This window comes from Oncorhynchus gorbuscha, linkage group LG03 (assembly GCF_021184085.1).
Source record: "Oncorhynchus gorbuscha isolate QuinsamMale2020 ecotype Even-year linkage group LG03, OgorEven_v1.0, whole genome shotgun sequence".
Classification (NCBI taxonomy): Eukaryota; Metazoa; Chordata; class Actinopteri; order Salmoniformes; family Salmonidae; genus Oncorhynchus; species Oncorhynchus gorbuscha.
The window spans coordinates 86,182,280-86,195,959 of NC_060175.1; the positions used below are offsets into that span (position 1 = coordinate 86,182,280).

The 13,680-nt window shown below is 43.2% G+C and overlaps 1 protein-coding gene across 1 annotated transcript in view; it reads right to left on the bottom strand.

The window, feature by feature from the left end:
* Positions 1-13,680, bottom strand: part of LOC124032092 (protein bicaudal D homolog 2-like) — a 35,983-nt gene that overhangs the window by 5,501 nt on the left and 16,802 nt on the right. The window contains exons 5-7 of the mRNA XM_046344185.1: positions 10,376-10,873; positions 1,562-2,476; positions 806-982 (exon numbers count right to left, since the gene is read on the bottom strand). Of these exons, the coding sequence (XP_046200141.1) occupies positions 806-982; positions 1,562-2,476; positions 10,376-10,873 (1,590 nt within the window). The remainder of the gene's footprint in view (positions 1-805; positions 983-1,561; positions 2,477-10,375; positions 10,874-13,680) is intronic.

Consider the following 13,680-nt stretch of genomic DNA (forward strand, 5'->3'; position numbering starts at 1 on the left):
ACGCTCACCTAATCGAGCAGAGATTAGCCTTAGAGTTTGTGTGTGTGTGTGTGTGAGAGACAGCGGGAAAGAGGAGAGAAGAGAGAGAGAAGGGGTTGACAGAAGAAGGTCAGCCAGGGCTGGAGGCGTACAGAGTAGAGGGGGAGGAAGGAGAAGTGTACTGGAAGATCTCTGAGGAAGACATCATCATACTCCCTTCTCTGACTCAGGCTACACTCAGACCGTACAATCATGTCTCACCCACCCCTTCCACCCTCTTTTTAGGGAATATCATTTGTTGTTCATTGAAAAATATATATAGATCGCAAACAAATATGAGACAATTGAACGAGGAACATCCCCTCCAGGCAGACTGATGGTTCTAGCAGTCAGAAGACAGACCTTACTGGTGTGGCTATGGGTCAGATACCCAAGGCTTTATTGACAAGCCAAGAAAACAGAACAGGATACACAAAATAGAGAGAAAGACCAGAGGAAAAGTCTGATTGAATGTTCAGTTGTTATCGAGTCAGGACATTATCTAGTGACTCTGGTCTGAGGATTACAGGTCATGGACACGTCAGGCTGAGTCAGTCAGCCCCAGACCCGCAATGAAAAAATAGATGAAACTTCTTTTCAAGACAAAAATAGAACTACACCTCATTGATGACCATTTGGTAAGACCAATTACGATAGTCACGTCGGTACATCTTGTTACACAGTAAGTGACCCATCTGAGTCTGATGGTTGTGTGTGTCGTGTGTGTATGTGTGCGTGTTCAACTTGACGTGTCCATTGCAAGACCTTGTTTGTTGTTGTACATTACCTGTTTGTTGGCTTTGAGGACAGTCCTGAGAGTGGCAATCTGTTCTCTCTTGGTGCTGAGGAGAGACTTGAGCTTCAGCACCTCCTCCGTGAGGGCCTCACTTTCCAGCTCCCCTCCACAGCTGATCCCTCCCGAATAGGGCAGGGTGCCCCGGTGGCGACACAGGTCCACCGCCACCTGAGGGAAACAGGCATGACGAGTGCTTATTGCCTTAGTGATGTTATTCAGCATACTTTCAGTTTCACTGACATGATGGACCACTCAGGAAACACCTGTGTCTGAATGTCTTTCCACCGAACTAAAGCAATGTAAAAATGATCCAAAATATCTCTCATATGTAGTATTATTAGTCTACTATACTACAGTTCCCATATATCTACTTCCCAAATAATACCAAGCGCCAGACATTCTGCTTAACAGCTTTCTGAAAAAAGCCAAATAATACATTCTATACCGTGGGACCAGAATTCAGCGTGGCATACTATGACAACCTCTTAAGGATCCAACCCTTGTTTTCAATTTTCGCCTAAAATGACATACCCAAATCTAACTGCATATAGCTCAGGACCTGAAGCAAGGATATGCATATTCTTGATACCATTTGAAAGGAAACATTTTGTGTAAATGTGAAATTAATGTAGGAGACTATAACACATTAGATCTGGTAAAAGATAAAAAGAAACGTGCGTTTATTAAATGAACTCTCCATTAAATATGTATGTTTAGTGGAAGACAACATGGCGGCGGCACTCGTACCTGGAGGTGTTTGATTTGACAGCGGATGACAGCCACCAGGTTACGTACGTTGGAGGGGTCCCTGAAGTCCAGCGTGGGGGAGCCAGGGCAGACTGGTGCGGGGGAGGAGCAGCGTGTCGAGGGGGAGTTGTCACGGGAGTCCTGGGGAGTACCAGGCCTACTGTCTCCATCCCCTCCGTGCACTGCTTTCGCAAACAACTCGTTGGAGCGGCGCTTGTTACGTCCGTGATGGGGATGCAGGTGGTTGGACCTCCCTCCGCTCCCCCCTGACTGCCCCCGGGCCCCGTCGCGGTAGTAGTCCAGGGTGACTCGTTTGGGCGTGAGGTTGTTGCACACACAGATGTGGTGGTAGAGGTTGGCCAGCTCCTCAGAGAAGGCCAGCAGCTCCTCCTGTGCCACGCTGAGATGACCCTCAGAATCAGTAGCCACTTTCCTCGTCGCTCCGATCTCCTTCTCCAGCTCGCTGATGCGCTCCTGGTCCTGCCGGCTGGACTTGATGCACTGGCGGATCTTCTCAGCCAGCTCATGGGCCTCTCCCCTCCATCGCTCCTTCTCCTGCCGGCAGCGCTGCTCCAGGGCCGAGTAACGTTTCCCTGCCTGAGACAGCTCCTCACGCAGCTTCAGCAGCTCCTCGCCGGCCGCCTTCATCCGAGCCTCCAGCACTTCAGCGCTCTTTACGTCCAGCTCATAGTCGTAGTCATCCGCACCGTTCTCCAGGGTCCTGCTGCTGCTGTCCCCCCGGTCACCTGCTGCCTTCCCCTGGGGCAGGATGTGTTTCTGCAGCTGTACGGCCTCCAGCTGCTGGGTCAGGGAGCCCACCTTGTCCTCCTGCTCACTAAAGGCCTGCTGGGACAGCTCCAACTGCCTCTGGAGGTCCTGGACAGTGTTGGCCAGACCAGTCTTATCCCGCTCAGCCTAGAGAAAGAGAGGAACAGAAAAAAGGACTGAAAATCGTTGCTTAATTTTTATTTGGCTTTGTACTGCTAAATATACACTACCGGTCCAAACTTTTAGAACACCTACTCATTCAAGGGCTTTTATTTTTCCTATTTTCTACATTGTATAATAATAGTGAAGACATCAAAAAATAACATATGGAATTATGTAGTGAGTAAAAACCTGTTCAACAAATCAAAATATATTTTATATTTGAGATTCTTTAAATAGCCCCCCTTTGCCTTGATGACAGCTTTGCACACTCTTGGCATTCTCTCATCCAGCTTCACCTGGACCAGCTTCACCTGCAATGCTTTTCCAACAGTCTTGAAGGAGTTCCCACATATGCTGAGCACTTGTTGGCTGGTTGAGAGACTCATCCCAAACCATCTCAAATTGGTTGAGGTCGGGGATTGTGGAGGTCAGGTCATCTGATGCAGCATCACTCTCCTTCTCGGTCAAATAGCCCTTACACAGCCTGGAGGTGTGTTGGGTCATTGTCCTGTTGAAAACCAAATGATAGTGGGACTAAGCCCAAACCAGATGGGATGGCATATCGCTGCAGAATGCTGTGGTAGCCATGCTGGTTAAGTTTGCCTTAAACTCTAAATAAATCACAGACTGTCACCAGCAAAGCACCAACACCATCACACCTCCTCTTCCATGCTTCGCGGTGGGAAATACACATGCAGAGATCATCCGTACACCCACACCTCGCCTTACAAAGACAAGGGGGTTAGAACAAAAACAATTCCATTTGAACTCCAGGCCAAAGGACAAATTTCCACCGGTCTAATGTCAATTGCTCATGTTTCTTGGCCCAAGCAAGTCTCGTCTTCTTATTGGTGTCCTTTAGTAGTGGTTTCTTTGCAGCAATTCCAACATGAAGGACTGATCCACACAGTCTCCTCTGAACAGCTGATGTTGAGATGTGTCTCTTCTTGAACTCTGAAGCATTTATTTGGGCTGCAATTTCTGAGGCTGGTAACTCTAATGAACTCTGCCGCAAAGGTAAGTTTGGGTCTTCTTTTCCTGTGGCTGTCCTCATGAGCCAGTTTCATCATAGCGCTTGATGGTTTTTGCGACTGCACTTGAAGAAACTTTCAAAGTTAATGAAATGTTCTGCATTGACTGACCTTCATGTCTTAAAGTAATGATGGACTGTCGTTACTCTTTGCTTATTTGAGCCGTTCTTGCCATAATATGGACTTGGTCTTACCAAATAGGGATATCTTCTGTATACCACCCCTACCTTGTCACAACACAACTGATTGTCTCAAACACCAAGGAAAAAAATTCCACAAATTAACTTAATGTACACCTGTTAATTGAAATGCATTCCAGATGACTACCTCATTAAGCTGGTTGAGAGAATGCCAAGAGTGTACAAAGCTGTCGTCAAGGCAAACGGTGGCTATTTGAAGAATCACAAATATAAAATATATATATAAATATATATATTTATTTGTTTAACACTTTTTTGGTTACTACATGATTTCTTCCAGATGTTATTTCATAGTTTTGATGTCTTCACTATTATTCTACAATGTAGAAAACAGTAAAAATTAAAGAAAAAAACATTTAATGAGTAGGTGTTCTAAAACGTTTGACTGGTAGTGTATAACAGAATGAATTACATATTTTCAAGCTATTTAAAAGTGCCACTTTGTTCCAAAACCATTGCTTAAAACAGGTATTTGCTTCATAGATTGTTAAATGTATAGCAAAACATGGCATTTTTAATTTCGAGTTTCCTGACAGATGATTTACTGTACCAAGAATTCAGGCGACTGCACAGAACACATTCAGCACTAGACAAGTGATGTCAGTTATATATTTCAGCAGGTTGATATTTCTTCTCAGCGAGACAAGAGATATTCTCAGACTGTTAACATACATTTCGCCCTGGAGTGCCTTTTCATCCAACTAATTTATTATTCATGTAGTGGAGCAGCACTGGCTCAACCCACTCAAGTACTCTTATAACACCTGCTGGGCCTGTGTTGAGCAATAGCAACAGCAATACCAAGCCCCAGCTAAGTGCATTATACATTTACACAGTGCTGGACTTGAGCAGGAACTCACTGGAACGTACCGGACCTCACATTTTCTAGTGCTCGAGTCCCTGCACCTCTTACAGAATATTAGCTCAAATGCATTGCACATAAAATATAAACAATACTGGCACTCAAAATGAGTGCAAGCACCTATTTCAGTACAAGTCAAGCATGGCATTTACATACATAATGGAAATAGTAGACCAACGGCAACAAGAGTTCTGAGCAGAGCTTTAGGAACGTGTAGGAAAGACTGAGCAGAGCTATAGGAACGTGTAGGAAAGACTGAGCAGAGCTATAGGAACGTGTAGGAAAGACTGAGCAGAGCTATAGGAACAGAAAGCTGAGCAGAGCTATAGGAACGTGTAGGAAAGACTGAGCAGAGCTATAGGAACGTGTAGGAAAGACTGAGCAGAGCTATAGGAACGTGTAGGAAAGACTGAGCAGAGCTATAGGAGGAAAGACTGAGCAGAGCTATAGGAACGTGTAGGAAAGACTGAGCAGAGCTGAGCAGAGCTATAGGAACGTGTAGGAAAGACTGAGCAGAGCTATAGGAACGTGTAGGAAAGACTGAGCAGAGCTATAGGAACGTGTAGGAAAGACTGAGCAGAGCTATAGGAACGTGTAGGAAAGACTGAGCAGAGCTATAGGAACGTGTAGGAAAGACTGAGCAGAGCTATAGGAACGTGTAGGAAAGTGCCAATTTAATGTGCAATACGGTCTTTGTTGAGCCATTTGAACCTTTACTGTCAGTAGCGTCACGAGAGAGACTCATTGAGTGATCCAATTCTATTTGTAGCAGGATGTGGTCTATAGGCGGAAACAGCAAACATAGCAGGCCTGCCTCTCAGTCATGCAAAGCTAACCTGCCTGAAGACCTTCATAATCTCATAGAAAGTACAAGCCCAAAGGACAAGTAGCAGAATTAGAGCAGAGCTACATCTAGGCACTGACACGTGGTCTACACGCCATGTCTGTTTCAATGTGGTTGCATTTAAACAATTCTTCACTGAAAAAAAATGTAAACAGATGATTCCTTGAAGTGAGTTAGTATAAATTACATACAGAATGTGCCTGCTGAACATAATCATTATAATTCCCTTCTCCCAGCTGCCAATCGTCATGCTCAGAAGCACCTCTCACTCACAAGGCTCTCTCAAATATCTACATTCTTATTAGCCAATGTTCGTCACGTGATCGGGTCCTTCTCACAGGCATCACAGCTCCGAAGCAGGCTACAAGTGAAGACAGATATCGGGACACAACTGCACGCATCCCTCTTATTGAACTCCTAGGTGCATATTGAAGATGTTAGAAACTGTCCACATATATACTTTGTCAGCCAACAAGATGAGTAGGCCTAACAAACAGCAAAAGCACTACTATCTGCTACTACTACTATGTAAATCTACTATCCCCATAGTGCAAAAGTTGACCTATTCTATTGGTCAGTTTGTCCTGTGAGAGAAATAACTATTCCAAACATAATCTGGAACAGTTGTGGGACGCGATAGATCCCACATTCATACAACCACTGTACATCAAAAAATATTTTCTAAGAAATGAGGCTCATGCAACAGATCCGAACGTTTAGCTTAAAAAAATGTTGATTAACTATTAGTCCATTTCTTCACATTATAAGCGCTGCGATGTGCACACGGCAGTACACTATTAACGTGAATGTAAATCACTGTTCTCATAAGTGCACCGCAAATGCGAGCGTTTTCACATGACAGAGTAAAATATCCTTCAGAAATGTTGAAAGATCTAAAGACAACAAGCATGGGTTGTTAATATGAATAGGATTGTGTCTTGGGTTGCTGGACATGAAAGAACGTTGCGAAAATGAGAGAATTACTGGTTTCGATGGCTTATGAGAAAGTGTTCATAAAACAATCCTATGGTGGAAACATGGTAAGACATACCTCATGAAATTACAAAAAACTAGCAGGTTGAACAATTACATTTATGGTTAAATCGCTTCAAAATGTTGACTGCCTCCGCTCAAATTGCAAGGTGGGCGATGTTGCAGTGAGCAACAGGCATTGGCCTTTCGGAACGAACATGGCTCAAGTGTGTCGACAGAATCGAGCCTTTAGATATTAATAATGATCCTGCATTATAATTCTCAAACATGACTGGCGTTTAGTGTATATACAGTTGAAGTCGGAAGTTTACATACACCTTAGACAAATACATTTAAACTCAGTTTTTCACAATTCCTGACATTTAATCAGAGTAAAAAATCCCTGTCTTATGTTAGGATCACCACTTTATTTTAAGAATATAAAAATGTCAGAATAAGAGAGAAAATTATTTATTTCAGCTTTTATTTCTTTCATCACATTCCCAGTGGGTCAGAAGTTTACATATACTCAATTAGTATTTGGTAGCATTGCCTTTAAATGTTTAACTTGGGTCAAACATTTCAGGTAGCCTTCCACAAGCTTTCCATAATAAGTTGGGTGAATTTTGGCCCATTCCCCCTGACAGAGCTGGTGTAACTGAGTCAGGTTTGTAGGCCTCCTTGCCCACAAATCATCTATAGGATTGAGGTCAGGGATTTGTGATGGCCACTCCAATACCTTGACTTTGTTGTCCTTAAGCCATTTTGCCACAACTTTGGAAGTATGCTTGGGGTCATTGTCCATTTGGAAAACCCATTTCCGACCGAGCTTTAACTTCCTGACGGATGTCTTGAGATGTTGCTTCAATATATCCACATCATTTTCCTGCCTCATGATTCTAACTATTTTGTGAAGTGCACAGTCACTCATGAAGTAAAGCATCCCCACAACATGATGTTTCCAACCCCATGCTTCACGGTTGGAATGGTGTTCTTCGGCTTGCAAGCGTCCCCCTTTTTCCTCCAAACAATGGTCATTAAGGCCAAACAGTTATATTTTTGTTTCATCAGACCAGAGGACATTTCTCCAAAAAGTATTATCTTTGTCCCCATGTGCAGTTACAAACCATAGTCTGGCTTTTTTTTAATGGCGGTTTTGGAGCAGTGGCTTCTTCCTTGCTGAGCGGCCTTTCAGGTTATGTCGATAGAGGACTCGTTTTACTGTGGATATAGATACTTTTGTACCAGATTCCACCAGCATCTTCACAAGGTCCTTTGCTGTTGTTCTGGAATTGATTTGCACTTTTCGCACCGCGTCTCCTTCCTGAGGGGTATGACGGCTGCGTGGTCCCATGGTGTTTATACTTGCGTACTATTGTTTTTACAGATGAACGTGGTCCCTTCAGGCATTTGGAAATTGCTCCCAAGGATGAACCAGACTTGTGGAGGTCTACAATTTTTTTTTTATGAGGGCTTGGCTGATTTCTTTTGATTTTCCCATGATGTTAAGCAGAGGCACTGAGTTTGAAGGTAGGCCTTCAAATACATCCACTGGTACACCAATGATAGGCTAATTGACACCATTTGAGTCAATCAGAAGCTTCTAAAGCCATGACAATTTTCTGGAATATTCAAGATGTTTAAAGGCACAGTCAACTTCATGTAAGTAAACTTTTGACCCACTGGAATTGTGATACAGTGAATTATAAGTGAAATAATCTGTCTGTAAACAATTGTTGTTAAAATGTACTTGTGTCATGCACAAAGTACATGTCCTAACCGACTTGCCAAAACTATAGTTTGTTATCAAGAAATGTGTGGAGTGGTTGAAAAACGAGTTTTCATGACTCCATCCTAAGTGTATGTAAACTTCCAACTTCAACTGTATGTATGTATGGATCTATGTATGTATTTCTACACACACACACACACACTTTCAAGCGCCTCCATGTCAGCATCGCTCTGGACATGACAGGCTATAGCCAATAATCATTGGCTATCACCTACACAAAGGCAAATTATTTATGTACATTAACATAAACATACAGCATGTTTTTCTTAACCTCTTGAAACTAGGGGGCACTATTTTTATTTTTGGAAAAATAACATTCCCAAAGTAAACTGCCTATTTCTCAGGACCAGATGCTAGAATATGCATATAATTGACAGCTTAGGATAGAAAACACTCTAAAGTTTTCAAAACTGTCAAAATATTGTCTGTGAGTATAACATAACTGATACTGCAGGCGAAACCCTGAGGAAAATCCCATCAGGAAGTGCCTCTGATTTTGAAACCGTTGTCTTCCTATGCTCCCCTATTGGCCATTGAAAGGGATATCAACCAGATTCCTTTCCCTACGTATTCCCTAAGGTGTCTACAGCATTTTGACGTATTTTCACGACTTTATGTTGAAGAATGAGCGTAAACGACTACATTGCGTAAGTGGCCAGCTGAGGGCTCTGAGTGATTCTTGCGTAAAAGACAGAGGTAGTTATTTTTCCTCTCGCTCCTACTGAAAAGCCAATTGTCCCGGTTGATATATTATCGAATAGATATTTGAAAAACACCTTGAGGATTGATTATAAAAAAATGTTTGCCATGTTTCTGTCGATATTATGGATATAATTCGATTTTTTGGGGGCGTTGTCGTGACCGCTATTTCCGGTGGATTTCTGAACATAACGTGACAAACAAGCGGGGGTATTTCGGGTATAAAAATCATCTTTATAGAACAAAAGGAAAATTTGCTGTCTAACTGGGTGTCTCGTCAGTGAAAACATCTGAAGATCAAAGGTAAACGGTTGATTTGATTGCTTTTATGATTTTCGTGACCAAGCTTCCTGCTGCTAGCTGGACATAATGTTATGCTAGGCTATAGATAAACTTACACATACGCTTGTCTTACTTTGGCTGTAAAGCATCATTTCAAAATCTGAGATGACAGGATGATTAACAAACGGCTAAGCAGTGTTTCACTATATTTCACTTGTGATTTCATGAATATGAATAATTTCTAGTAATATGTTTTGACCGTTGCGCTATGCTAATTAGTGTAGTTGATGACAATTCTCACCGATACGGGATAGGTATTTCCAAGAGGTTAAAAGAATAGCTAGTAAAGGGCCTCCTGGGTGACGCAGTGGTCTCGGGCACTGCATCGCAGTGCTAGCTTTGCCACCAGAGACTCTGGGTTCGCGCCGAGGCTCTGTCGCAGCCGGCCGCCACCGGGAGGTCCATGGGGCGACGCACAATTGTCCTAGCGTCGTCCGGGTTAGGGAGGGTTTGGCCGACAGGGATATCCTTGTCTCATCGCGCACTAGCGACTCCTGTGGCGGGCCGGGCGCAGTGCACGCTAACCAGGTGCACAGTGTTTCCTCCGACACATTGGTGCGGCTGGCTTCCGGGTTGGATGCGGGCTGTGTTAAGAAGCAGTGCGGTTGGGTTGGGTTTCGGTGGACGCATGGCTTTCGACCTCTCCCGAGCCCGTACGAGCGTTGTAGCGATGAGACAAGATAGTAACTACTAACAATTGGATACCACAAAATTGGGGGAAAAAGGGATGGAAATTCAACAAACAAAAAAATATATATCTAGTGTTTGTCAGTTTTCAAATAAATGTAATTGGCTATTTTGGTTAATGGCCTTGGTGCCCTAGTAGATGGCCTTTGCGTCCTGAAATATATATTTTTACCCTTATTTCACCAGGTAAGATGACTGAGAACACATTCATATTTACAGCAACGACCTGGGGGATATTTACAGGGTAGAGGAGGGTATGAAAGAGACAATTGGAAGCTGGGGATAATTAGATGGCCATGATGGTATAAGGGGCCAGATTTGGAATTTAGCCAGGAGACCAGGGTTGACACCCGTACTCTTACAATAAGTGCCATGGGATCTTTAGTGACCATGACATTCTAGGCCTGCTTATAGTAATTTAATGGAATCTCTGTGGATATGAGCCCATTGTGTACCTGCATGAGCTGCTGTTTGAGCTTCTGGCTGTCTGAGAGGTGCAGCTCACTGAGAAGGTCAGACACCAGGCCAGGGGCAGGCCTCAGGAACACATCACTGTTCCTGGGGGTGGAGAAGCGCTGGACGTGCCCGTTTGCCTTGGGGTTAGGATTAGTAGGAGCGCAACCAGACCCTGGGCCATTGTTGTAACCACTGTCCTGGTCGTGCTCCTGGTCCTCAGAGCTCCTCTGGCCCCCTCCGCTATCGCCACTGTCATCCAGCTGCTCCAGGTGCAGCTCCAGGTTGCCCACAGAGTCGAAGGGGTTGAGGGCCAGGGCCGAGAGCTCCCTCCTCAGGCTGTTCTTCTGCTCCCTCTCCTCTTTCAGGGCCTCCAGGGCCTCGTCCAGTTGATGCTCAGCGATCTCCCTCAGCCGCGCCGCCTCCTCCAGCTGGGCCCTGAGAACCTCGTCCTGCTCCTCCTTGTGGGTGAGCTCCAGCTTCACCGCCTCAAACTCCACCTGCAGATGACAAACGAGGGGGCATGTGAGGACAGAAACTCAGAGAGAGTAGGGCCGAGTATGTTTACACTGTGTTAGTAGTGTTTTGAATGTTCCGGACAATAAAAGTGAATGTTATCTTGTCATGTCTGTTCGGTGGTACTGGACTAGGAATGTGTAACTGTAAAATGCATAGATTATTATTACTCTTGACCATAGAACATCAACAGGAATGTTCTACATCGATTACTTATGGCTGGCAGTTGGTAAAATATATTTTTTTAAACTTTTGAACAATTGATCCGCACTACTTGGCCAACTCATGAGTAAAATGACAAACGAGTTTGCACAGTTTACGTCACATTTACAGTACATTTACATTTACATTTAGGTCATTTAGCAGACGCTCTTATCCAGAGCGACTTACAAATTGGTGCATTCACCTTATGACATCCAGTGGAACAGTCACTTTACAATAGTGCATCTAAATCTTAAGGGGGGGGGGGGGGGGTGAGAGGGATTACTTATCCTATCCTAGGTATTCCTTAATGACAGTAGGCTTACGCGTGACCCGGATGAGAATCTTATCTCTCCTGATTGTTCACTGAGAAGTCCCACTGGAGCGATGCCATTGTCTCACATCAACTGAGATGACTCCCCAAAAATGACTGTGTGTCAAGACAGATTGACAGGGGCAAACACAGTCAAGGCACTGTCAGCCAAACTCAGAACATACACCAGACAAGGCTAGCCCTTATTCATGAACCACTGGAAAAGAACCCTCAGACACTAAACCCAGCAGGAGATGGAGACTCAAATGGACAGGAAGAATAGAAACCAACCCGACCACAGAATGATCTGGAACCCGCTATTGTCCATTTAGAAATAAACACATTTCTACTGTTTGGTATGACATGGCACATTTTTCAGCAGTTACACAAGGTTCTGAGTAAATCTGGGTATGCATTCCATGACCCTTTTTGGGAAGAGTAGGAGTATTCTGGCCCAAGTCCCAAACTGGCTGTTGATGAGAGACCAGGGTTTGTTCAGTAGGGCACACTGCGGTTAAACTTCATTCAATAGAAAACTACAATGATATTGGACAAGTTCAGCTATATCCTCCAGTTTCAAAAAATGTTCATACTGAACACGGCTCTCTGTTACCCAAGTGTTGATTACATAGAAATACAATGAATAGAATGGGCTTGGAAGCTCTAACACAGTCAATTTGACTGGTAAACTCATGGGTACGCTAGCAATAGTCTGAGTCGATACTCATGTCATAATAAGGAATTCCCCTCGACCACGCCCACAAACATTCTTTCCCACTGACCCCCCAGTGTAAAAGAACCAACTTCGCAGTTCATTTTTGGTTATACAAAAATAACAAAACATGCCAAAATGCTGCTGTGTTGTTCCATGTACATGTAACCAGGTCAAAAATCCCACATAGGGAAATGGAGCCTGCGAAAAGAGCCCTGTGGCTGCAGGCAATTCAGCATGGGAGAGCAGGGACCCAGTGTCCAAGCAGACTACACATAGCTGTTGTATGTGTGTGGAAAATATTTAAAATCACAGAAAAGCTCCTTCCATCAGCAAGGGCATTGAAGATGAAACGTGGCTGGGTCTTTCAGCATGACAATGATCCCAAACACACTGCCCTTCGTAAGAAGCATTTCAAGGTCCTGGAGTGGCCTAGCCAGTCTCCAGATCTCAACCCCATATAAAATCTTTGGAGGGAGTTGAAAGTCTGTGTTGCCCAGCAACAGCCCCAAAACATCACTGCTCTAGAGGAGATCTGCATGGAGGAATGGGCCAAAATACCAGAAACAGTGTGTGAAAACCTTGTGAAGACTTACAGAAAATGTTTGACCTCTGTCATTGCCAACAAACTATTGAGATAAATACTTATTTTCCACCATAATTTGCAAATAAATTTATTAAAAAAAGCTACAATGTGATTTTCTGGATTTTTTTTCTAATTTTGTCTGTCATAGTTGAAGTGTACCTATGATGAAAATTACAGGCCTCATCTTTTTAAGTCAGAGAACTTGCACAATTGGTGGTTGACTAAATACTTTTTTGCCCCACTGTATGTACAGCAGATCCCCTTATTGTATTGGACACTTAACATTTACTTTTAGAGGCCATTCAATACAGTACTCATTAAAACAAAATCAGTTTAGGTCAAATGAGATTAGACTAATAAAGGAAATAGAGGAAGTAACAGTGCAGGTAGATGGCAATGGAAACTGTACTAGAGGCACAAAATAGGTTAGAGGAAAAACAAAGAAATGGAGGTACTTATTCAAGAACGATGAAGTGTAATTTGTTACAAAAATAAAGGAAATTGGATGGAAAATTGTAAAACGCACAACGTTTTATTTTATTTTTAATCTTCAACATAGAAATGCTACCAAAAATAATTTACAGAAACTCGTTAAATGGAGTCATTCATGAGTCACCATATTATATTTTGAAAGAGGAAGCAAAATATTTTCTGCATGTTTTCTTTTCAAGTCTCCATTTCCACTGAATGATGTTAACTAAGGATTTCTTTCATAATAATAATGTAAAATGAACAAATTTACAGAAAGACCTGTGTGAAGGCCAACTTACAGAAGGGGAACTTTGAAAATATTTTATTGCCCCAGTCTGAAAAAACACCCGGGCTTGATGGTATACCAGTATCAGACCTTTGATGTTCTCAAATATCCATTATTAGCATGTTTTAATTACTCCTATATAAATGGTAGACTTTCAGGTACTCAACCAGGTCTGATTTCATTACTACTAAAACAGGACCCAGGTGGTAAGTATAAAGATCC